The sequence below is a fragment of the Staurois parvus genome, unplaced genomic scaffold (genome assembly GCF_062004578.1).
Source record: "Staurois parvus isolate SC_StPar_1 unplaced genomic scaffold, SC_StPar_1.0 ptg000988l, whole genome shotgun sequence".
Taxonomy (NCBI): Eukaryota; Metazoa; Chordata; class Amphibia; order Anura; family Ranidae; genus Staurois; species Staurois parvus.
This window is the reverse complement of record NW_028318784.1, coordinates 5,324,321-5,350,300: the sequence shown is the minus strand read 5'-3', so window position 1 is coordinate 5,350,300 and position 25,980 is coordinate 5,324,321. Positions and strand designations below refer to the sequence as shown.

Here is a 25,980-nt window from a genome sequence, read left to right as displayed (position 1 = left end):
AATGCTGAACAAGAAGACCTGCCTCAAAATTGGCAATCTGATTCAATTTAAATTCAAGGTGTTTAGCAGGGCCGAGGTCCTGGCTCTGTGCAAGTCACTCGAGTTCCTTCACATCAAACTAGTCAAAAACAGATCTTTACAGACCTGGCTTTGTGCACAGCAATGTTGGGCAAAAAAAAAAGGCTTCCCCAAAGTGTTACCACAAGGTTGGAAGTACAGAATTGTGTAAAATGTCTTTGTATGCTGTAGCGTTAACAGTACCCTTCACGGGCAACAGCCTAACTCAATCATTTGGAGAGTTGTCCACACACTTTACATCATATAGTAAGCGTAACTGTCAGCTATACACAACATTTGGATCCACATTTTCTCCACTACTGTACTATTCTGCATGTTCTGAGCTGTTTGGTGTAGTGCACATGCAAAAAAAAAAAAAAAAAAAGCAAGCTTTTGTATGCTACTGAATGGAAACATTAATATAAAATTGGGCTATATAAAACAATAGGCTACATAACACAAAACAATGATTTTTTTTTTAAACTGCATTATTGTTGCGTCGATGCCAATACCAAGTATTTTCACAAGTAGTCCAACTCGTGAAAATGCTCCCAATACCCAAACTGATACTTTGCAGTGTGATTTGCGTCATTACACAATTTATGGATGCAGATTGGACAGGACTCTTGTTCAAATCGCATGCTATTCTTTGTGGTGCAAACAGCATGCAAATCCTGTCCAAATCGCATGTGGTTTCCCCACTGCTCCTTCGTGAACTCAGACTTTTCATAGCCAGAGTTCACAGAGCAGCGCTGCGAAAAACCTCCCAGTAAACAGGCGAAGGATTGAGGCAGATGCTCCGGATTCTCAGTTGTAGGAGAAGAGAGAAAGCCATGGGGATCTCTACTCTCCTTGCAGGGATGAAGTGCCTAAACAACGTTTCTCTTTCAATATATTTTTATTTTCATATTAATAAAATACAATACAGACATCTCCCACGATACACGGGAGGAAAACAACAAAAAACAAAATTGCAATATTTCCATCAATGAGGACATATAAGCACATTCCACTGTGACCAACATAAGAAAGGGCACAGCAATAACATCCTTACAGTACAGAAAGGCCCTTCACAGAATGATATGCCAACAATGAACTCAACAACCATAATTAAAGAAAATATAGAATGAGAGAAAGAAAAAGAAAATAGAAAAGTGGGAATAAAATAAGCAAGAGAAAAAAAAAAAAAGGAAAAAAGTGAAAGTAGAGGCACCCCCCCCCCCCTCACCACCGCGGCAAATGGACGGTCCCAAATCTCTAAACAACTTTTGACAGGTCAGCACCTTCACAGTGCTGACCAATCAGAAGCAGTCTAACCCGTATTGTCAACCCTGCACTGAGGAGAAAAAGCCACGGGGATTTCAAATCCACACGGCTATCTCTCCTATCCTTGTAGAGAAGAGAGTATGGGCTAGACACAGACAAAAGTCGTTTAGCTTGTACTATCATCCCTGCAAGGAGAGGAGAAAAAGCTACAGGGATTTCAAATCTCCGTGGATTTTTCTCCATTCCTACAGCTGAGAATCAGGAGCATTGCTGCGGCTTTCTTTCCGCTCCTACAGCTGAGAAATCGGAGCATCTGCCTCCATCCTCCAATGGCCGACACCAAGATATACATCCCCACACGCCCTTCTCTCCCACTCACTGCCCAGTATGGGGTTGGTGCAGGGAGGTTTCCAGCATCACTTCTGTGTGAACTCAGGCTATGACAAGTCTGTATTCACACAGGTGAAACCGCATGCGATTTGGACAGAAATCACATTCCTATTCAAATCGCATGCTATTCTTTGTGGTGCAATTTGCGTCTATACGTTTTGTACTGACGCAAATTGCACTGCAAAGTATCGATACTCGCAAGTACTTGACAGAAAGTATCGATACTTGTACTTGCCGATCAAAAAAATGGTATTGGCGCATCCCTAGTTAAAATGCAATAAAACTTCATTCTACAAAAAATAAATAAATAAATAAAAGGATTACCAGAGACGATAGAGGACTGAAGACAATATGTATACAATGAGAAGGTTATATTATGCGAATCAGTGGCCGTGTTACAGAAATGCCTGCACTCAAAATATGCCACTTAATGCCGTTAAAGCTGTTCTGCCTTGTAAAGTAGAGGCTAAAAATAAAAGCTATAATGCCATCAAGCACTGATAAGCTTTACTGTAAACTATACTTAGCTGGCGGCTTAGATTACTGCACATCTGCAGCTACCGCTGCGGTGTTCTGCTGATTTCCTGACAATGAAGAGGACCCACTCTCTTGTAAAAGCTCATTAAAACTAAACAATTCTTAAACAGTGACTAAGCTAAAAAAAAAAAAAAAAATCTTTTCAACAGATATAATAGCTAATGCATTTACTTGAATATTATCAGCAGGGGGATGTAATTTTTTTAAAATCTTTCCTGCCAAAAATGAGCTGACAGTGCCTTCTGAGGCCATAATGATCTAGTAGGATGGAAGATGTGGTTCTTTGACAACCTAGGGACAGAAGGTTTTGACTGGACACTCCTGCTCTCATATTGCAAAAGCATACCATGTAGTATTGGCCCTTGTGTTGGTAATGCCTATCATCTCTGTTTGGGAAACTGTAAGCTCCTCCTAGCCAGGGACTGATATGAAAGTTCCGATGTACAAAGTTCAGTGCAAAAAGATACTACCTAAACATGCAACCAAAATGTGAGCTAGTGGGTTATGGAAATTTAAAGTTAAACACCAGCAAACATTTTAATGCCATGGGACTTTTATTGCTGTCCATCTATTCCCGAGACCTACACAGTCCTGGCTGACAGCACAGCTTGTAGTGAGGGCACGACTTACTGCTAAATACAGTGGTGCCCCCTCTGCACCACTAGCCTGCTGACTAGACAGTGAAACAGCCGGAACAGAATGACGAGATCATCCCTCTACTCACTCCCATCACCATGCTCCTTGCCAGCACATCTGCATGTAGCACATTTGATTGGCCTACCCCACCCCCCGATCGGAGTTCTGCTGTATAGAGAATTGCAAGAACTGATATCAAGTTAGACTGGGGATACCACTGTTTGCAATAAGACATACAGTACACAGTGGTTTAATGGTTAGAATGTCTGCCTTAAGCACTAGGGTTATTCAAATGTATTCAAACTAGAATACTAACTGCATGAAATTTGTATGTTCTCCCTGTGCTTGCGTGGGTTTCCTCCAGGTATTCGAGTTTCCTCCCACTACTACTTTGGTAGGTTAATTGGCTCCTGTATAAACTGGCCCTACAAAGTGTATGTAAGAATGTGATGGCCATGTACAATATTACGAGATGTGACAATTTAACTCCTGGAATGCCCGCGGCAAGGCACTATGGTGGCGAGACACACAGCCATTTGCAATCAAGTGCATTCTGACATGTTCTACCTTGCACTCTTCTGGGTTTCAGACCAGCTTAGTCTTAAGGAGTAGGAGAAACAACATGTGTGCATTGCGCTGATGGAGGAAAATGAGTGAGAGGAATCTGGAGCAGCGGATTGACATCAAATTTTGTGCAAAAAGTGGCAAAAGTGCAAGCAATACTTTGGCTCTGTTACAACAGGCTTATGGTGAAGAGTCTATAATCTAATCAAGTGATTTTTATTGGCATAGGAGGTTTAAGGAGGGCATGAAGATGTCCATGATGACACAAGAACATGGTACAATGGTCAACCAACATTGTTACTGGGAAATTCTGAAAAGGTTGCGGGAATCTCTTTGGAGGAAAATACCGAAAACTGCCCTGACAAGTGGATTATTCACAACAATGCTTCTGCACATGATGAGTTACGTGTTAACTAGTGCCCAGAAATCCATTCCGGAACATGACCAACCACCTTATTCCTCTGACTTAGCACCCTGCGACTTTTGGCTGTTTCTAAAATTAAAAAAATGCCTGGACACAGATTTAATAACATGCCGGACATCCTGAATACTGTGCAGTGCTCCAGAAAATGAATCCCAGGAATGTTTTTGGCAGTGGCGCAACCGCCTAGAGACGTGAATTGCTTCACAAGGGGAGCAATTTGAAGGGGACGACAGACGCTAATGTATAGTAAGCATGCTTTTTTTTTTTTTTTTTTTTTTTACAGTCCATTCTGGGAAATAAATTGTCACACCTTGTATGTAAAGTGCTGTGTAAAATTGTTAGTGCTATTAAATACATGCATGAAGTACATTTAAAATGATTAATGAATACAGAGCTTTTCTATCTGCCTGGAACTCAGATTTAACAGAGGATTACAGGTAATGATGCACACAAAGATGTGTGGTTTGCAGTCAGGTTCAGATCTTTGCCTGAAGCACATAATAACCTGGCAAGACACAGGCAGTTAGAGAACACAAAGCCAAAGCCCCCCTGATCTCAAGAGAACGCCCCAGTCATTTGATTTTCAGACGTACCCTTAATTTGCCGGAGGAAATGCTCCTTTAATCGTCCCAGTTCTTCGGTGTTCATCAAACTCACTAGAAGATAAAAGGAGATGCACACAGTCAGTTATTTGCAAACAAATATCCCAGTAAACATTGACACCTTTAAAAATGCTGCTAGCTCAGTGATGGGGACCACACGATATACAGACATTTCTTATAAACGGTTTCATCCACTTTTTGAGTCTCATTATTGACTGGCTTCTTAGATTTGTCAGAGCCCCAGCAACAAAAACTCTGCACAGGGGTTGGGATGCCTGTTGGGTTTAGTTTTCCATTATGGAAAATGTTGCTAATCCATCAAGTCTCCTCTTGCTGTTGTGGAGGCAGCAAAACAGCCAGTGGGCAGAGCAAGGTAAGCTGGTTTCTAACCACTGAAGATAATAAGATGCTACCCAACAGTATCCAACCAAAAATGAAATAAGTTTGGGTGGACTGACCCAAACCAATATGCACTGGTGACTTTCACAGGGATAAAACTTTTTTTTCTTTTGCCAACCAGATACACAACGTTGGAGATTCCCTTTCACTCCCTGCTCTGACATTAGCATCGTATACATGATGAGAATATCAGGCAAAAAAAAAAAAAATTTTTAAAAATCGAGTGGCCAAGACCACACACACTCATATGACTAGCATGCAAAAAAAAAAAAAAAAATCATTCAGTTGATATTCTCATCGTGTGTACTAGGCTTTACCTCATTACTTGGACAGGAAATCGAGAAGAAATCTCTCTAATGAAGACACAAACTGACCCTTCAGAACTCAAAGAAAAATTGGGTCAGCAATAAGTTTTCAGTGCTAAGCTCTGAACACAGAACAAGTCAATCTCTAGAATGTAATGGAAGAGACTGTGTACAAAGTACACACAGTTTCCGAAGTCCACCATGCATCCAAGTACTTGCCAGTTGATCCCATGACAAACACCGACCTCACTGCCCTTACCAACCACAATACCATAGGGCAGTAGAAACAAAAACATGGAGAATGTAATTGGTTGCGATGGGAAACGAGAGTAGCTCTTCCTACTGACACTTTACATTTATTTTAATTATTGATCACAACTAAATTCATTGTGCAAAGTAAATGTCCAGCCTTCCCTTGCCTGTCTCCTAATTAGAATCCAGGGGATGCCCAGCTTGCCAATTAGAAAATCGCCTTTGGCAGATTCTTTCATATCATACAGTATGTTAGCTGGATGATTCCCATTATGTTCCACAATCCCCTACAACATTCCCTCCTTGCTGACAGCACATTTGGCAATGCTATGGTACAGTAATTGCTTTATTCCAATTATGCGGTTCCTGAGGTACTTTCATTAAATATAGACCCTTAGTTCCTGGGGTAAAGTGGAGTTAATGAGTAACGCAAACCTAGAATTGTACAGTGCAGGGAAGAACGCTATGATAAAATTCCAGAAGAAAGAAGTCTCACATCCTATATGTCAACAACTGTGGGATTCCTTGATGATGTGGGCAGTGCTTAGCGGATGGGCTATAGCCAGTGGTCAGATATTATTTCAGCAGGAAGCGATCGCTCAAAAGGTGTTGAGGAAATACCCGATTCAGGACACAGCCTACAAGCTAAGTGACCAATTTACAAACTGATATTTATGTGAGCCAGCAAAATGCAAGTAGTTGTGTTCCCTGGTCCATTTGCCCCCATCTCCCCAAGCCCCCTGCAGAGGGCTTCATCTTTATGCCCTTCTTTGGGAAGACAACCTCAGCTGTGTTCTAACTAAACTGACTTCAAACGATTTGGCTTTCTGCTGGTACCTAGCCTGTAAGCCCTGAGTGAATAAAGCGCCACTGCAAGGAAGCCACCACCTGATACATAGCAGAAAAGTAAATCCAGCCATGCAAGGATCACAACTTGACCGGTTCAGCAGGGACCAGCAGATTTTCAATCCATGTATGTGCAGGGAGGTTGTGCAGAAATCGATTTACTGATCAACTTTTGTACAACTGCCCTGTTGAATGTTTGCCACTCAATCAGCTCAGTGGGGATGATTTCCCCATCAACCTCAAATATGTAGATGAGGTAATCAGGTTAGTTTTTCCCACTGGTTGAACAAAAATAAATATATAACTAAATAACTAATGTATGGGCTGCTTCAGAGTACATGGGCTTTATACACAAATGCAGGTGCCCTACATTTGAGATAATTTTGAGACGCATTCACATGGACCTGTACAGAGAAATAAAAAGCAAACAATTCTGATTCAAGGCAATGTGTAGACTACTCCACAGTATCAACCTTAAAAGATAAGTATGGGTTTGTAAAAAAAAATAAAAAATTATACTTATCTAGGTAGATACAGCATCAGTCCGTGCTGCATCTGTCCCCTGCTGGCTTTAGGACTGAGAACTGAGTGATCAAAGATCACTGATCACTTAGTTCTCAGTCTTCAGTGAGCAGAGAGCCAGCAACTGCCAGTCATCAGATCTTTACTTTGTCCTTCCAGTGCTCACTGGAGTGCCCTGTTGTGGAGAGGGTGGAAGAGGCTGGCTCAGGCTCTCTGTGGCTTGCTGAGAGGCTGAGCCAGCTGCCAGTCTATGCATCTGGGTGGTTCCCGATCCAGAGATCTTTTTCAGAGCCTCATACGGCTTAGTGATGTCAGCTGACAGTGGGCTTTAGCCCGCTGCTGACTGAAAACGGGTCACAGGAGTACAGAATGAACTGCGATCATTCTGTACTCCTGAACGTGATCCAAAGCTATTTTGGCTATACTTCTCCTTTAAAATGATAATGCCGCATTCCAAATGTGTCAAAACTCCTCTGACAAATGGACTTCAGACGCAAAATATAAAAACACTCATGTATACAAGCACCAAAATTGTTTCTTCGTTATGTCACCAGCTCCAATTTTCAGCCTTTTTCCAGGCAGAGGGGGTCACAATAGGGGGTCATGATGAACTATTGTCTACCTTGCAGTTTAATAAAAGTATCAGAATTTTGTTAAGTAAGGTTTACTTTACCATGCTGAAAACACTCCATGCAAAATTTCCATTGGGACAGGGATGCTCAACTGGCATTCTGATGGCTCTGCATGTGGTACTCTGAAGTCAACCATGTATTACAATGATTCCTTAGAATCTAAAATATCTGCAAGTATGCAGAAGAAAGTGTAGCCACACAGCCAGAAGCATAGCTTGTAACTCTGTGCTACTGTCAAATAAATAGCAGGTAATGACTACATACATTAAATATTTATATCTGTTGTGCATTGACAACGCTGATCTTCTAAACAATATTATTCACATGCTAAGGAGGCCCTTTGGAGTCACTGATGACCTCTCCTTTTAGGAAGACTAGTTGCCTAGTTGTTATGTGATCTTTCAGGCTTCTGACCAGAAATGGCATGCAGATGAAGACTTTTCTCTGAATGCTGCATGTATGTGTTTTGGGTCTGTGCCTAAAAGGTACTGGAGCCATTGTGGTCAGCACAATAGACAGGCAACCAACATCTTCAGAAGGAGATCAGCAGTGGCACACTACCACATTTCTCTGACTGGTGTACGTAGAAAACATAAAAACGCGAGCATAACCGAGGCTTACCAAAAACAAAACACACAACCAGGGGTGGACTGACAACTCATGGGGCCCCCGGGCAATAGGGGATCATGGGGCCCCTGTGTCCTTGCTCAAACTCAAAAAAGCCTATGAAAAAGGTACCAGGGGCATCTCATGGGGCCCCCTACTGACCCTGTGCCCTCGGGCAGTGCCTGAGTTTCGAAATGGTCAGTCCGCCCCTGCACACAACATTCCTATAAAACATCAAACTTCAGGTTAGCAGCAATCCAGTTCGAACTTGCTATTAGTTTGAATTTCCTCTATGCAGAGACTGTAGCAGCATAAGACAGAGCTGTACTGATCTCCACAGTGGGAGAGTCACAGCGCTATTGACCCATGAAGTCTCTGCTAATAACTCAGGTCTATGCAATCAAGCAGCAAGGGCCATGCCATAGATCATAATGACAATGTCTGCCAGTGTGACTTTGTTAGAGGGCAGGATTATCTCTCAAATCAGACAGGTGACACATAATGGAGACAACGTGAGGTGTGCTGAAAACTGCAGACTCGTTAAAATAAGTTAACTTCATGTTAATGAACTCAAACTTCTCCTCATGTTAGAATTTAGTCCTAATGCACAATGGACATTTTACAGCTGCTGTTTTTGGCTTTTGCCATTTTTTTCTACAGCCAGTAAACTCCCCAGCATGGTACACTATGTATTCATGCACACATAGGCTGTAGTCAGCGTGTTTTTTTTTTCGCAGGGGCGTTTTTTGGCTGGGAAAAACCCCCCAGAACTATTGGGTTTCTAGAGGAGTTTTTTTTAAGCTGTAAGAATGCTCCAACGCTGAAAAGAAAAAAACACGACAAACGAGAGTGTTTAATTTTTAAAAACACAAAAACACGGAAAAACGGGGCAAAAAGCCAATGCAAAAACGCTAAAAAACTTGCGTTTTTAACATGACTTTACACAACTATCGCTACCAGCATTATTACAACGCTCAGTGTGCATGGAGCCTTAAAGTTGGCCTTAACTGGAAAAATAAAGATTTGCTAGCTTTTAGAAATATTAATTGTGCCCAAGCATGAAAAAGTCTTGAGTTTTCTAGGAACTCTTCCTGAAAAATAGCATGGAGGGTTGGTTGGGAGTTTTTTAGTTGGGATTAAGTCTGATATATTGAACAGGGTGATAAGCAGTGGTTCATGCAAAGATGGAAGCGTTACCGCAAGATAGGGTCACTATATATGCTATGTCCTGGCAGCCATGGGTAGATCATTACCTCCCTGCACACCTTGATGCTACACTACTACTACCAAGATGCTTTGCTATTTGGCGTTACATCATTTTCATGGGCTATCTCCAGCAGACCCCTGACCCCCCTATCCCTCTTAACCCCCTCCCCCCCCCCCTCCTGCTAAACCATAGATGGTATAGGTTGCCTCGCTAGCCATTCAACAATCCTACAGACATTTGGCCATGTCTGACTGCCTATCTACACTCGCTTGCTGTTCGCAAAGGTTATCATGTCCATACCGAGCTTAGATTAGGTGAATGCTTTTCCATCTGTTCTAACCTAATTTGTGAAACCCTAAAAAGTCTTCCGGGTCAAATGTTTGATTTAATATAATTGTAATCCATGTGTCTTACAGCCATTGCAACTTAACTAAACCAATAAACATATTGAACAAGAAAAGTCTGATATAATGTAGTGAATGGGATCTACACCAGGCGACCAGTAGACATCATTTCTTTAGGACAGGGTTTCATGGAACCATATGCTTCCTCCAGAGGTTGTTAGGGGTTCCTCAAGCAATTTCTGACTCTCCGATAAGTTCCCACTGACAACACTTATATTTTAAGCGATCTGTAAGGGGGTAATTCATCCCAATGACTTCATGTGCAAGGGGCATTCTTTCACTAATGTATCATGAGTTGTCAATATGGATTTTTTAGCAGGGGTTCCCTGAGACCGGAAAGTTATTTCAAGGTTTCCTCTGTGTTGAAAGGTTGCTTTAGGATATAATGGACATACCATATTTCTGCATTAGAGTATGTACAAATATATTTTTGCACTCCCTCTACAGTGCTCTTAGTCCAAAAACAAACAAACAAACAAACAAACAAAAAAACACTATTACCCCCGGTTCACATATATTCGGCCGTGCGGGCCTCGTTTTGCACAGGCACAAGAGCACATTCATTTGAATGGACTTCTGTGCCCATGACACGCAGGGAAGAAGTCCCTGCACTTCTTTGGAAAACCGCAGCCCACACAGGAACCTCAGTTCCCAGTACGGTTGCGTTTTCCAGTGTGGGCGGCGTGCCATTAGAATTAATGGCACAAGCCCGCGGGTCCGCATTCCTCTGTGCGGGTGCACGGATTTTCGTGCGGATCCGCAGCGGCACCACCCGCACAGATGTGAACCAGGGGTTAAAGGAATATATTCAAACATCTATACATAGCACGAGTGTACTTAACTTTAAAACACATCTTATATATACAGAAGCAGTCTCAGCCCATTTGTCTTACTGTCCATCAAGAGCGACAATATTTGTAAAAGGCATGTACACCTCCTAAGGCAGCGGGTTGCAAACAGTGCAAGACTGACCTTTGTGTGTCCTATGGAATCTGTCACTGGGCCAAGAGGCAGAGTGGGAAGAGAATAAACTGACTTCTTTGTAAACACTATAGAGCCTTCTCAATAAAACAGGGCAAAGAGCAAACATCCATATATCAACTTTCAGTTACACAACTCCAGATTACAGAAATCACACCATGTTCATTGAGCCGGCTTAACGGCAAGGGCACATGGAAAACAATTGTATTAGTTGCCTTATTCACAGCATACATGTGCAGAGCTGTCTGTTGCTTAAAAATGCAGCATGCCTGGCTGTACTGCACTGGCTGTACTGCAGTGTGTGGCAACATTTCTACAGTTTGCTTTTTTCTTTTTAATAAAAAGGTAAACAGTGCATGACATCACCCCTACCTGGCTCCGAATGCACCCCTTCTGTTGTTAACAAGCCCTAAAGTGGAATTCTGTGCAAACACTGTCATGAAGCCACATTATGAGATAATGCAGATAGTAGGGCTGATATAATTTCTCTGAGAAAATGTTGCTCTAATTACCCTCCAGTGCTGTTCACAAACCAAAATACTGGGCATTTAGTCATGTGAACTCTGTCGAAATAAAAGATCAGAGTTCAGGCTGACTGATCCCCCCCATTTACATCTAGCTGTTTGGGAACGCAGATGGGACCGCCATGATTCTGCCCACAACTCCAAATCGCATTGCAGTCCTGGCAAAACACACTACACTTGTGCAGTTTTGCTGTGACTGATCATGTGGTAGTTATGGCAAACTGCATCGTGCAAAGCTTGTCACCCAAAAAAAGCACCTGTTTCTTTTTGAACAAGCAGCTCTACGTGGCAAAACCGCACAGCATTTTAGGTACCATTAAAAATGAATGGCACACAAAAACATGTAGTGTGTTTTGCCAGGACTGCAGTGTGCTTTGGAATGATTCTATCCATGATCTCAAATTGCTAGATGTGAATAGGGCCTAAACTGATCGTTGCTCCGTGCTTTAACTTTAAAAATTTTTTTATGCTTTGTATGTATTCTAAAGAAAATAAATAATTTTTCTTATTTAACCTTTAGTATTCAGTAAATACATGGTTAGTATTAAAAGCATAACAAAGCTCTAAATATATATATAAAACATTTCTATCTGTATATATTTGAGGATAATTATCTGCACCCAATACAGAAATAAAAGATTGACCTATTTACTTTTTTTGACTGTTGAAAGGTCTCGCTCTCTGGTATTGATATTAGAGCAACATACAGTAGATGTGAAGAATGGAAACCATACTTGACCTGAATGTGCAAAGTAACAATGTCTTTTAAAGGCAAGTTCTCCAGAAAGAACAACCTGAACCCACTGGACACATATCTTACCCACCCTCAACTTTATCATCAGAGCTGGTAGTCCAAGTACTGTCTAATTGTGGTGCACCGAAATGAAAATTCGGTGCCAAAACAAAAAATTCAGGATACACTTGGCCGAAAACCGAAACAAACCGTTTTTTTGTTTTAAAACATATATTTTTTATAGAATATAATATTAATAATAATATATAATTGTATTATATTCAACTTTTTAATTTTATTGAGGGCGGGCACTTGAGCAGAGTAATGGCCATGGAGACAGAGCCATTACCGGCACTTTTTTTCTTTCAGCAAAATGCCGATAACCCTATTTTCGGCCGATATATCTGTGCATAACTAGTGTGTAATCTCCACACATGGGGGTTTATTTACTAAAGCTGGAGAGTCCAAAATCAGACTCCCTTCTACATAGAAACCAATTAGCTTCTAACCTCAGCTTGTTCAATGAAGCTTTGGCAATGAAACCTGGAAGCTGATTGGTTTCTATGCAGAAGGGAGTCTGATTTTGGACTCTCCAGCTTTAGTAAATAAACCCCATGGTGTCAGAGCTTACAGACATATGACTGGCTGATCAGGTCCATGCACTGCAGCCAGTAAGAGAGGGCAGTCATATGCTCCCCCCATAGCTGGAAGCCAATCAGGATGGCCAAAGACTAGGAACCTGTAAGAAGACTGGGTGAAGATGGAAGAGCCAGCGGTGGAGCGCAGTGCAGTCATCGCTATAGAGGGGATGGCTTACTAGCCATTTACATCCACTCTACATTATCAGTAGTCTTTCCTATACTTAGTAATAGCCGAAAGTGTTTTACAGGACACAAATGAATGCAATGAAGGATGGGAACTAGGAAGTCATTGTGTGCTATGCTATAGGTTTAGATCTCTACCAAGCATATACCAGTGTGTTACTGAACAGCATGGTCCAGTACTGAAATAAGTTTTTATTACAAAGTATATTTTGGGGTGAGGTATAGAAGACTTACATTGTTCTTTGCTGTAATGCTGATATATTCTTTGTGCAGTGGGTCTAGATTCCAAGGCAGAGTTCTCACTCGATTGTGACTGGCTGGTACTCGGCCACAGCTGGCCATGGCAGAACGCTGTCCTAGGATTCTGAAGAGAGTTGCTTTGTTCTAGTACTCCCTGTCTACAGCTAGAAAGGCTGCGTGCTCCCGTGTCCAGCCATTTCTCAGAGTAGCGCGGTACCTGTGAGTCGTGCTGGGGAAGGAGGGACCGGTCATTCAGCTGCCTGAACTTATAAAGCTTTTGTTGGGTCGGTTTGGAACACTCTGTATCCGCATACAAATCTTTATTCTGTGCGTACTGGACAATCCAGCTGATCTTTTTGCTCAGGATGGTCTTGACCTCCTCATAAGGACTTTTGGTGAGTTTGGAGCGGGAACAGTCCTGGTTTGCAATTTTATGATATTTCTCAAAACAGTCCTTGTGCCCCCGTACAGACTTTGTGTGCAGAAGATCAGACCTGGGGATCCCTGGAAAACAAAGAACAATGGAAATATATTGGTTTGTGTGTAAACCAAAATCATTATTTTCTTTTCCATACATGGAATGGTATGATAATGAAAAGGAAAACAGCTATTAGAACAAATAGAATGCTGAATGTTATCACTGATGAGTAAGATCTTTAAAAAGAAAGCAACTGTTCAAACATCAAAAAATAGATAAAAATCATCTGCAAATGGTATCAGCCATGTGTTTTCATTATGTAAACATACATGTAATGCTCCAAATCTACTGCCATGATAGAAACACAGCAGCTTGTTAAATGTGCAGACAATGATTACAAGATTAGTCCACCAAAACATATTTTAGTCTTTGGTACATGCTAGGGGTGCATCCTCATCAACCCGCTTTACTTTAAATGTATGTAAACCTGAACAGTGAACTTCTATTGGCTCCTTTTTTGTCTATTAACCTGTTGCCACCACACATTAAGTGTAGCAACAAAAGGGTGGACTTTAATGCCCACCAGCCACACATCTGTGTCATTGGGTGGCTGAGGTTTCTGTGCTGAGTGGGCACTCCCAGCACAGAGACTGAGCTGTCAAAGATAGCGGTCGGTCCCTACGAATAAATAGGTAACTGGTAGGACTGTCTCCTGATCTTGTGACCCCAATCGCACTGGTCTCATCATAGTCGATCCTATGGGTATAACATGGTACATGATAACTGATCACAAAGGTTAACTAAGGCTTCTAAAAAAAAAAAAAAAAATAAAGCTCTGCCTAGAATACTGTAGGCAACAAACAGAAGAGTTGTCCAGATGCATGACTCAACCACTTTTTACTGTTCGCATGTGCAGCTTCTCCTCCACAAAGACACACTAAATATTCCTGTTTAGTTAATGAAGCAAAAAGTTTAGCCTCACAAGAAGCAGACAGTCCTTTATCTTCAATAGCAAAATATCTGTGCCCTAGATCCCAGATTCACCTACTTGTCATGGTCATAATGAGGGACGTTCCAGGCCCGCTTGTTTAATGTTCAATAGTTACCATCAAGGCAAGGCATCAAGGAGCACAAACGTCTTTGGTGGGGTACAGCAAGAGGTGTATTGGTGCTTTAAATAACCAGAAAATAAATAGAGATGTGAATCTGGGTTCCTCATCCTCTCTCGTACACTAGACACTGTTAGTTTGTCTAGAGTTATTTCATTTTGCAAGCAAAGGGGCCTGTATTGAGGTTACTATTGAAGATACCAATATTTTACTTTGTTTATTAACAAGGGTCCTGAGCAGTGAACTTTCTTTTAAGGTTGCACTTCAAGGCAAAACACTGAAAACTATTCTTCCAAAGGATTATGTTTGAAAGTACTTATACAAACAGCACTAGAAGTTTTTACTGGAATCGCCTGTTTGCAAATGAAAAGCTTAGTACCCAGGGCTTAATATGAGACTGAAAATGTTGAAAGAATTTCCCTCTGCACAGGCGGCTTGTCCTGAAAGCAGGTAGGACTGTGAAACGGAGATAGGATTGAGAATGTTTTAATTTCACGCTTATTAGCTGATTTCACAAAGGGATGTGAAATTCTTGACAGGGCTGGTGGACATGAAACGTTTGACGGGAAGGAATGTAATGTAAAATTAGGTCACTTGTAGACTAATAGAGTATGAGACTTTTTTCGAACTTTAAAAGGGAACGTGTTACTGCCCATGTATTATGGCTATACATCCACAATGAGTGGTTTTCAAATTATAGCACATGAGCAGCAATATGGCACATTGGTAAGGTCTGATCTCCAGCACAGGACTTAGATTGCATACTCCTGGCCCTCAGAAGACCACTGAAGTCTATAGACCAGCTGCGATTTCTCCTGCGCTCTAGGGCCCAGACCGGTGGCAAATAGATGGAACCAACACCAGAGCAAGTGACCACCAGTATATTTCAGACATATGACTGGCTTGTGCAGCTCCAAAACAGGGCTGGGGAAGCCCGATCGATACTGCAAAGTGAAACAAAAAACAAGAAGCGCACCAACCTTGCGCATTACCTCAGTAACAGAATTTATTAATAGAAGATAGGTACTCACAAACAGCAAATAAAATCAGGCATGTAGTCCTCAAAGGGACTTCAAAGATAAGAAGCCAGTGCGAATCCCATCATGGGGGTAGGCATAGCCTTCGAAACGTGTCAGCTATACTGAGTGTCTACCCCCATGATGGGATTCACGCTGGCTTCTTATCTTTGAAGTCCCTTTGAGGACTACATGCCTGATTTTATTCGCTGTTTGTGAGTACCTATCTTCTATTAATAAATTCTGTTTCTGAGGTAATGTGCAAGGTTGGTGCGCTTCTTGTTTTTTGTTTCACTTTGCACCACTGAAGTCTAGGTGGTGTTTACAAGCCTAGAGCACCATAATGCTTCTTGTGTAGCTGAGAGCAAAAGGGCCGCAACTTTTTTTTTAATCCGCAGAGGTGCAAAAAACAAAAACCTGTAAGTGAACAAAAACGTGCAAGTGCAAAAACACAAAAAAGTACACTTAGGGGTGTGCTTTAGTCTACCCCCTGAAGGGGTAGGATCTCTACCCTGATCCCACGGGTGCAAGGCTCCTGACAGGGACAAAAGGTTTCCACATTGTCCACCTAGCCAAAAGGCCTGGCAGACCCTTTCCTTGTGGTTAGCCGAAGACCACCACCAAGTACTAGGTCAGGGATCCCTCCCGAAGAGAGACCCCCCAGGAACAGGGGAGGAAGGATCCTAATGGCCACGCATCCTCCCCCTAGACTTCTGGGCAGGCCCGAGGACCCACACCCTCCATCCTAGTGAGAAATAAAAACACACACAAAAGTGAAAGGTGACAAAATGGTGGGAGAAAAATTAAGCGGCCGTGCAATTGTGCACTGGCTAAACCCTGATGCCAGTAGCAAAATAATTGCCCTGGACTTAGCGAAAAGTCCTAGCCCTAAAAGGGGCAGTGCAGAAAAAGTGTTTAGAACAGTGACCATGTGCACTTTTCACACTTGGGATCCCACCCCCATGTGCTACTAAAAGCACCCCTGAGGCGACCACTGTCAGGGGGCACTGCTTTGCGGACTCCCGGGTCCCCGGCCAGACAGGGTAGACCCATTCAATTCAGGAGGAACTGGGCCTCTTCAGTTTTCCCGGGGGAATTACTCCTGGGCCCCAACAGCCTGTCGGCATCTCGGTTTCTTTTCCAGTCGGTACTAACCTTCAGAGCCCTCCATCATATCAGCAGGGGTACTATACAGCCAGCCATTCTCACCTAAAAGCAAGAATGACGGCAGAGCACCCCTACTGGACACTGATACAGATACTACACTTAGCTCTTAGGTAGGGTAGCCTTTTGGCTAAGATGAATCAGAGTGACTTGCGAGCCACAGGTGTGATAATTACTAGAGGATCGCAAACATGAAAACACATAACTACAACTGTGTTGGAAATATCTACAAATATATGTTGCGCTCCTAAATACTTCTCAATAAATAATAATTAAATTATTACCATTAAATTAATTCAAATTATGATACAAATAACTAATAAAAGTGTATAAATACCAAAAAATATTTAAATAGATAGTTTCAACTAATCAATCTCCTCCAAATAAATATCAAAATAATTCCACATGAAATACTCCTCTAAAAAATATTTTACCAAGTGCTCATAAATCATCTATTAGTGACATGATGTACTTACTAATACCCTCAATTTCATTTATATTCATAATACCCTCATTTAATATAACAAAAATAATAAACCAACTAATAACCCTCAACTAAAACGCATTTAAATGATCCCCCATAAATAAAAATAACCAAATGCTCATAAATAATTAATAGTGATTAGTATGAATCCAAATATCATCAAAATAGTAGTCCCATTGAATAAACAATTGTTTATATATAGTTACTTGGTGCTTGTTGTTCTTCAATTTGGAACTTTTGTGAATCCTTCAAATAGTGAAGATGTGCGCTCACCTCCTTTGATGCCTGCAATTAGGCTATACAAGCTTTCGGTTCACTTTCCCTGGAACCTGCTAGACATATACTTTTGCTGGTGAAATAGGGAGATCCTTCCTTTAGGAGTAGTCAGCCACCAGAGGATACATCCATTACTCCTAAAGGAAGGATCTCCCTATTTCACCAGCAAAAGTACATGTCTAGCAGGTTCCAGGGAAAGTGGTATTTTTTCGTATTTATACACTTTTATTAGTTATTTGTATCAAAATTTGAATTAATTTAAATGGTAATAATTTAGTTATTATTTATTGAGAAGTACCGTATTTATTCGAGTAGAACGCGCAAAATTTTCAACCAAAAAAAGAAATCAAAGTTTGGGTGCGCGTTATAAACGAGGGTTGGTGTGTGGCGGCCGATCCATTGAGGGCGCAGGCGCTCACTGTACGCGAAGAAAAAAAAAAACGTCCCCTGTGCCGGCCCCGCCCCTTTAAGGGGCGGCGAAAACAGGGGATCGTTTTTTTTTTCTACGTCCCCTTGTCGCGTACAGTGGGCGGCCCGAACTGGCGAGATGCACTGGTGGGGTGACGCAGTGGCGGCCGGTCCATTGAGGGCACATGCGCTCACTGTAGAAAGAAAGAAGAAGAAAAAACGTCCCCTGTGCCTCTTCATTTCGTATGGTCGCTTCTTCATTTCCTTTCCTCGCCCACACGTTACGGTAAGCATTGCTGTTTTGCTGTGTTCTTCATTTTATAATCATATTCAGTGTAGTGTTCTTCATATTATTTATTGATATACTGGTACCCGTTAGATGGCAACTCAGGGAATCAAGAGAAAACGTTCTGCATATGACGCTTCATTCAAGCTCAAAGTTGTTGGTCATGCTGAAATTCACGGAAATCGAGCAGCTAGCCGAGAATTCACTGTACCAGAGACGAATGTTAGAGAATGGAGAAAACAAAAAGTCGTCCTGAAAGATATGAATAAAACCAAAAAAGCACAACGAGGGAGACAAGCCATGTACCCAGACATGGAGAAGGAACTTTATGAATGGATCATTGACCAAAGAAGTAGTGGGTACATTGTCACATCACTCCACATTAGACTTCAAGCCCAAAAGTTTTGCAAAGATTCAACCTTCAAAGCCTCTAATGGATGGACACAAAAGTTTATGAAAAGGCATGGACTTGTAATACGCCAGAAAACAAAGATAGCGCAGAAGCTGCCAAGTGATTTAGCAGAGAAGATCACTTCATTCCATACCTTTATAATCAACCAACGCAAGCAGATTAATTTTGAACTTTCACAGATAGGCAATATGGATGAGACCCCCATGTGTTTTGACCTACCAGGCAACAGGACAATTGACAGCAAAGGGAAGCACACAGTCCAGATTAAAACCACAGGCCATGAGAAAACTCATTTTACGGTTGCGTTATCCTGTATGGCAGACGGTTTTAAACTTAAACCAATGGTGATTTTTAAAAGAAAGACTATTCCAAAAGGAGTTAAATTTCCACCAGGTGTCGTGATCCATTGTCATCCTAAAGGATGGATGGATGAGAAGGGCATCATGTTATGGTTAAATAAAGTTTGGAATACTAGACCAGGCGCACTACTGAAGAAATCCATGCTTGTATGGGACCAGTTCCGCTCACACCTGACAGACACTGTGAAAGACAAACTGAAAAGTCTAAAGACATTTCAAGCTGTGATTCCAGGTGGACTAACCTCTATTCTTCAGCCACTCGATGTTGTTTTAAACAAACCCTTCAAAGACAGAGTCAGGGAAAAGTGGATTACCTGGATGAAATCCGAAGACAAAGAATTGACTGCAAAAGGAAACCTCAAGAAACCTGGCCTATCTCTCGTGACATCTTGGATTAAAACATCATGGGAAGACATGCCAAAAGAAATGATCATCAAGAGTTTTTTAAAGACAGGCATCAGCAATAAAATGGACGGCACAGAAGACGACCTGCTGTGGAATTCAGACTCAGAAGAAAGCGAAGAAGCTGGAGAAACAGATGTTCCTGCCAACTGGGACACTGATGATAAATTAACTCTAAAAGAATGGGAACAACTCTTTAGTGTATCTGATGATGATGAATCTGACTTTGAAGCATTTTAAATAAATATTGTTACCGGTAATTTTATGTCGGTATTGTGTTTACCTTGTCAATAAATGATTTTTATCATGGCCGCACGTGTTCAACAACGTTTGTTAATTACAATGCTTGGTCTGAGCCGAGGAAAAGTGAAACAAAATTTTATACCGATTTTTAATCGAAAATTAGGGGTGCGCATTATACACGTGTGCGCGTTATACTCGAATAAATACGGTATTTAGGAGCGCAACATATATTTGTAGACTTTTGGCTAAGATCATGTCATGACCCCACCGTTCAACAAGCCAATTCCATGGCCTTTGTTAGACTCTGAGGTTCTATCACTAGACTGGAATGGATATACAGGACTTGGCTCAGAGCAAAGATAGAGGAGTGTTCCTGAGATAGTGAGAGCAAACTGAAAGTGATTAAAGGCACACCCAGTCTTGCTAAAATCTGTAAGTCAAAAATTTATAAAATTAGGAGCCAGTAACCATGAAAGAATTTGTCAGGGAAATGGTTATCATGGTGAACAGATTACTAGGATTTGTTGGGCTTTGCTTTATGCCCCATGTACCGTGGCCATTTAGCCCTGATGCATGGAGCCCTGGTGCCAAGTTGAGAGCAGACTGAAAAGCGGAGTGTCTGACAGCCGCCATAACTGGCTGGTGCACCTAGTAGTATGAATATTTAGGGTGGTATGCAACCAGAGACAATATCCTGCGCCATAAGCTTACTCATGTTTAAAGTGATATTAAAGCTTTGATTTCTTTTTTTTATTAAAAAAAACAAACAAACAAACAAACATGTCATGTCACAGTTACCTGCTCTGTCCAGCCCTGATCCTCCTCTTCTCAGGTCCCCTGCTGCCCCCCCGTGTACAGTCCCCCATAGAAAGCCACTCTATTGACACAGGCAGCAGAGCTCAGTCTCACCCACTCATCATAGGGTTTGATTGACATCAGCAGGAGTCAGGAGAGCGGTAAGTCTCGGGCACAGCGCTGGATTGAGATCAGGCTCAGGTAAGTATGGGGATGTTATCTTCTATAACAGAAGGTTTGTTACCCTAATGCATAGAATTCCTTTAAGTAAAAATCCTCAAGGCTTTAAAACCACTTTAATCCTGAGCCATCAGCTTCAAAACAGCATCTGTAGGAGGGCGGACCTTGCAGCACATTATTATGGGGTTGTCTGCCTAAACTAGGAAGAGACAGCCATCTTCCAATGACATCAGTAAACGAAGATAGTGGTGTGTGACCCGGTGTGCAGCATGGGGCAGCAGGACCCAGCAGACCAATGCGGGATTCACTGATCATGTGTAACTTTAAAAGAAGATAATCCAGCTTGAGAGGTAAGAAGAGGGGGAGAGAAAAAAAAAAAAAAAAAGGAAGAATACACTACACTACATAATCGCACTGAAAGCTGGATCAAAATCAGATTGCAGCAATGTGAACTTAGCCTTAGAGGTTATTCTTGCACGCATTTTATAGTGAAATAGATTTTTTATTTTCTGGTACAATAATTTTTATTGTTGCAGCAAAAAAAAAAAAAAAAAAAGTATATGGCAGATCACCCACATAGGGAGAACACAATGTATAATTGGTCAAGTAAGCGTGAGTGAGATTATGCGCGGCAATTATTTTAACAGTGTAAGTTGCTAATGGGCAACTGGAGGAAAAAGTCGGTCTACACAAGTTACTCAAGCCACAAGGTCCAGGGACATATCCGACAAGTGAAAATAGAATTAGAAAACAGAAGGGGAGGGTTTGGGAGAAGAGAGAAGAAAAAAAAAGAAAGAAGGGGAGGACATGGTACTGGAGGGGTACTAGAAGGAAGGGGAGGGAAGGATTCCTGCAGGCCTGGGTGGTGGCATCAGTGGCTAGAGGTTGCCAGGCTGGTCAGATGCAAAGTACAGAAGGCGCAGGACCACCAAGGAGTCCAAATTTTCAGGAATTTGGCATGGGAGTCATGAAAGATGCTGGAAATCTTTTCATTTATCATCACAGTGATCAGGATGCTCTTCACCATTGCAAATGAAACAGAGGGTGTTTTCCAAGCCCTGACTATGGCACACTTTATATCAACAGAAACTTGCAACGTTCATTGCTGCAAAGATAAAACCAGGGATTGGGCAATGCAATAGTGCCAATTTAGCATTTTTTCAGATAGGTACATGAAATAACGTGTGCCCAAAACCTCAAGACCAGAACCTTGTTAAATGTGGACAAATCCACCAGGTGTGAAACACATACCCGCGTTGGCCGCAACCTCTGAAACACCTATCATTGGACGATGGGTTTAGACCTGCAATGCAAGCAGGGACCAAATACCACCTCAGGAGAACTTTATAGGTTGCCTCACATGTTGTCGTGTTGAAAGAACATTTCACTATAGATGACCAGGTGTCAGGAATGGACTTGCCTGTAATGGTGGGACTCACCTGCCTTGTGGGCTGCAGTACCAGGGCTGGCCAGCGGGTGCTCCCAGCAATCAGAGACTCAACCCTGCAGCCAGCCAAACACCTGAAACTGCTTATGCAGGTGTATTTAAGTGATGGCCAGACCTGCAGTCTTGGCCTTGGTGTGTGTGTTTTTCCTGGGCCCTGTATCTTGTTCCTGCATCCCTGTTCCTGTTCCTGTCTCTGTCTGATTCGTTGCTGACCCTGCCTGATCCGGACCTCTGCTGACTTCTCCTGTTTTATCCCTGGCTTGTGACCCCGATCATTCTCTGCCTGACCCCCCTGTACCTACCTGCCCCATTGTTATTGACCCGGCCTGCCTGACGACGCTTGCATTGTATGTATTATCTGTGGGTGGTTTGGTTTGTTTGCACTGTGTTATGTTTTAATATTGCACTGCGTTTATGTTTGTATTGTTAGTCTTTAATAAGTTATATTGTTTATAACTTATCTGAAGCCTGCGTTTCCCTGCATCAGTCACATACCTCTGGTCATACCCTGGAGCCCTGACACCAGGCCTTGCTCCAATCTTCTGGGATCAATAGCGGTCCCCAAGTCTCGCTCTCAACGTGACTTATAGGAAGTGGAAGAAGGAGGGTCAATAGCATTCTAGGAAGAACTGATCATAGACATGGTGCCCAAGGCACTGGGGAGTGTCGACAGATGTGTGCAAAGGCTGCAGTTTGGAAAGGGAAGGTAGAATTAAATCTCAGGGGAGGTCACCAAGTGGCGAAGCTGCACATAGCAAAAAAAACTCTGCAAGCGGAGCTTCATGGGTCTCCAGATTAGAATACCATGGAGGGAATGTGCAGAAGGTTGCAGACCTTCGTGAAGCGGTGGGACGACTACCATGAAAATGCTCTTGACTGTTCTAAACCAGGAGGAAAAAGGATTATTAAAGAGAGGAAGGAGGGGGAGATAAGGTTGCTCAAGTAACAAACAGGGTCCCAGATTTGTATGCTGTGAAACAGAAGGGGCTAAGCGGCGAAAGACACAGCCTATGGGGGAGCCAGAGAAGGGCTGTCATGGAGATCAGTGCACAGTTAGGGAGCTCCAACAATACCCAAAAGGGGGTGTCTGTAGTAGCATGAAGTAGGATCAGCTGGAAAATTTGAGCAGCCATGTAATATTTTGAGATATTGGGGACTCCTAACATTCCACGCAATCTGTGGGTGTACAGGGTGCAGCGTGAAACTCTAGGGCACTTGTAGTCCCAAATAAAAGAGGATTCTTCTCTGCATAAGGTGTAAGTAGAAGGAGGTTATGTGGACCGGTAAGGTCCTAAAATACAATACTTTAGGGAGTACGGTCACTTTGACTGCATGTATGCGACTGTTCCATGATAAAGAGAAACTGCTGAAATAGATTTTTCTTTTTACAATATAATAATTTTCCAAGGTCACCTGATCTTGCTTATGCTCTTTGTCCAAAAATATGTAAACAGTACCTGTCTCAAATACACAGTGTGAGCAGCCATTGTGTAAGTTCCCAAAGGCTAGAACCCTCACACATCTTGAGGATATAATTCAGATAAAAAGACAATAAATTATGCAGTTCACTAAGCAAAATGACCATGCCTGCCCCAGAAGTGCTCTTTATGTCATCCTCTAGGAACAGAGCTGTGCAGCCTTGCTGTAAACAGACACGCAGTTAGCATATTCCTGCCGAAATCGGTCAGCTGGGATTCAGATTTATGTGCTAAATTGGAAAGAGAGAGGATAATAAAGGCAGACTCTCTTCTGAGCTCAAATCGTGCCTTAGGCAGGGAATGTGCATCTCCGGCTCAAAGCATATTGCTAAAGTACAAGGCCAGAGGCTTGGGTTATCCTTCTGTGGATAGCGGACAAATGTAGCTGAGCAGTTGGCAGCTGGGTAACAGCCCCCCCATACACATACACACACACACACAATTCCCAACCATGACACATACAAAACTCCAATACATATAGTCATACCACTCTGTAATACAATGCAGGTCAGACCTCCCCTCTTCAATATAGGATTGGAACATCTTTTAACAGCTTAAAATAAAAACAAAACACTATCTTCACAGGCAATCCCACCACTACCACCATGGTATCATCTATGAAAAGGCTCCATGACTGATCTCAAGTCCAAAAGGTGTCCTATATTTCAGTATCACTTGTCATAGCTGAAAGCCTATCAGGATTCGAGAAGGCACCAATAAGCTTTACTACATGTTTGGAAGGAAACATTTACTTAAAAAAAAAAAAAAAAATGTATATATATATATATATATATATATATATATATATATATATATACATACATACATACACACACACACACACACACACACACACACACACATATACACACACACACATATATATACATATACACACACATATACACATACATACATACATACACACATACACAGGTTGGACAAAAATATGCAAATGCTAGATGACTTGCAGGTGTGAAAGTGACATGTTTTGCATTGAAAGAGGACGTGATATAACATTCTTTTGCGTCGAGACACCTAGCTAACAGGTGGGAAGCCTCATTTTCGTCATTCACTGAGTCACTGTAGTAATATGAAGTCTTATCAGAATTTACCGAATTTCACAGAGGGTAAGTTATTGGTGCCTGCTTAGCTGGTGCCTCTGACTAAAGTTGCCAATTTATTTGCCGTGTCCTGAGGTACAGTTTGAAAAGGTTATGACGTTATATACAGTTTCTGGAAAAACATTGTCTGATAATCTGATAAGCATGAGCGCAGTCGACATAGTCAACTGACAGAAAAAGATTAAAAAAAAAAAAAAAAGACATTGAGCAGGATTGTGACCCAGAATAAGAAAACAACGGCTGCAAAAGTAACTGCAGAGCTCAATCCCAGTCCTCCAAAGCATGTTTCCATGAAAACTGTGCGGAGAGAACTCCATAAGCAAAACATTCATGGGTGAGCTGCAATTGCCAAACCACTAGTGACCGATATTAATGCTCTGAAGAGGAAAGATCATGGACTATTGTTCAATGGAAGACTGTAATATGGTCAGATGAAAACAGCTTCACACTAGATGAGTTTAGGTGTGGCAAACACCTCCCCAAATGTACAAACAGGACTGTCTTGTGCCAACAGTAATGCATGGTGGCAGTGCAATCATGGTATGGGTAGGCATATCTTGGTATTCTGAAAGCCTATCATCTTAAAAGGCAGAGTCACTGCTAGCAATGTTTACAAATTTTGGCCAACATGTACACCCCATGGCGCAGACAGTGCCATTTACCAAGTCAATAATGCTCCAATTCACACAGCTGGTGTTGTCAAATCGTGGTTGCAGACAAAGTCTTGCACCTTCCCTGGTCGTCACAGTCACCAGACCTCAATATCATAGAGTCACTATGGTCAATTTTGTATAACAAGGTATGGGCTTGATTTCCTCCTCTGGCATCTCTGTATGAAGAATGGTATCAAATTCCATTATTCACCATTCAAGGCTTGTATTTGTCAATTTCCCAGAGAATTCAGGCCATCTTGGATGCCAAAGGAGGTCCTGCAACATATTAGGCAAAGATTTTGAAAGAAAAAAAAAAAAAAAAACACAAACACATGGAGGTAGGCCACCATTGCTGACCTAGTTTCAATTTTGTTTCTGGCTTCAATACATTTTGGGTGACCGAGTTAAGCATGCAACTAATGAAGTCAGAAAACCTTACTTGTTCTGAGTTACTGACCCAGAATGTTATGAAGTCAGAGAATCAGCATTATGGACAGCAATTTTCTCAGTAATGCCCAATAATATATACTAAGCTGCTGTAGACAAACTAAATGGAGAAACGTTACCCACCTTAAGCTTGAAGGGGCTAACAGAAGGCTTTAGTGGGCCTCATGTAAGGAGTCCAGTTTATCATCACCAATGTGCAAGCTCTGGGTTGCAGGAGTATTCTTGGTGGAATTGAAGCTGGAAGAACCAGCACCAGATCCACCTCACTTCAAACTGAATGCTGCCACAGCAGTACAACAGTCATTGAGCTAACAGGAGGATTTATCGG

At 42.0% G+C, this 25,980-nt stretch overlaps 1 protein-coding gene across 2 annotated transcripts in view; it reads right to left on the bottom strand.

Moving 5' to 3' along the window:
* CUNH21orf91 (chromosome unknown C21orf91 homolog) overlaps positions 1-25,980 on the bottom strand; it is a 70,984-nt gene that overhangs the window by 6,445 nt on the left and 38,559 nt on the right. For both annotated transcript variants that reach the window (XM_089657378.1, XM_089657379.1), the window contains exons 3-4: positions 12,946-13,455; positions 4,468-4,530 (exon numbers count right to left, since the gene is read on the bottom strand). In XM_089657378.1, the coding sequence (XP_089513504.1) occupies positions 4,468-4,530; positions 12,946-13,455 (573 nt within the window). The remainder of the gene's footprint in view (positions 1-4,467; positions 4,531-12,945; positions 13,456-25,980) is intronic.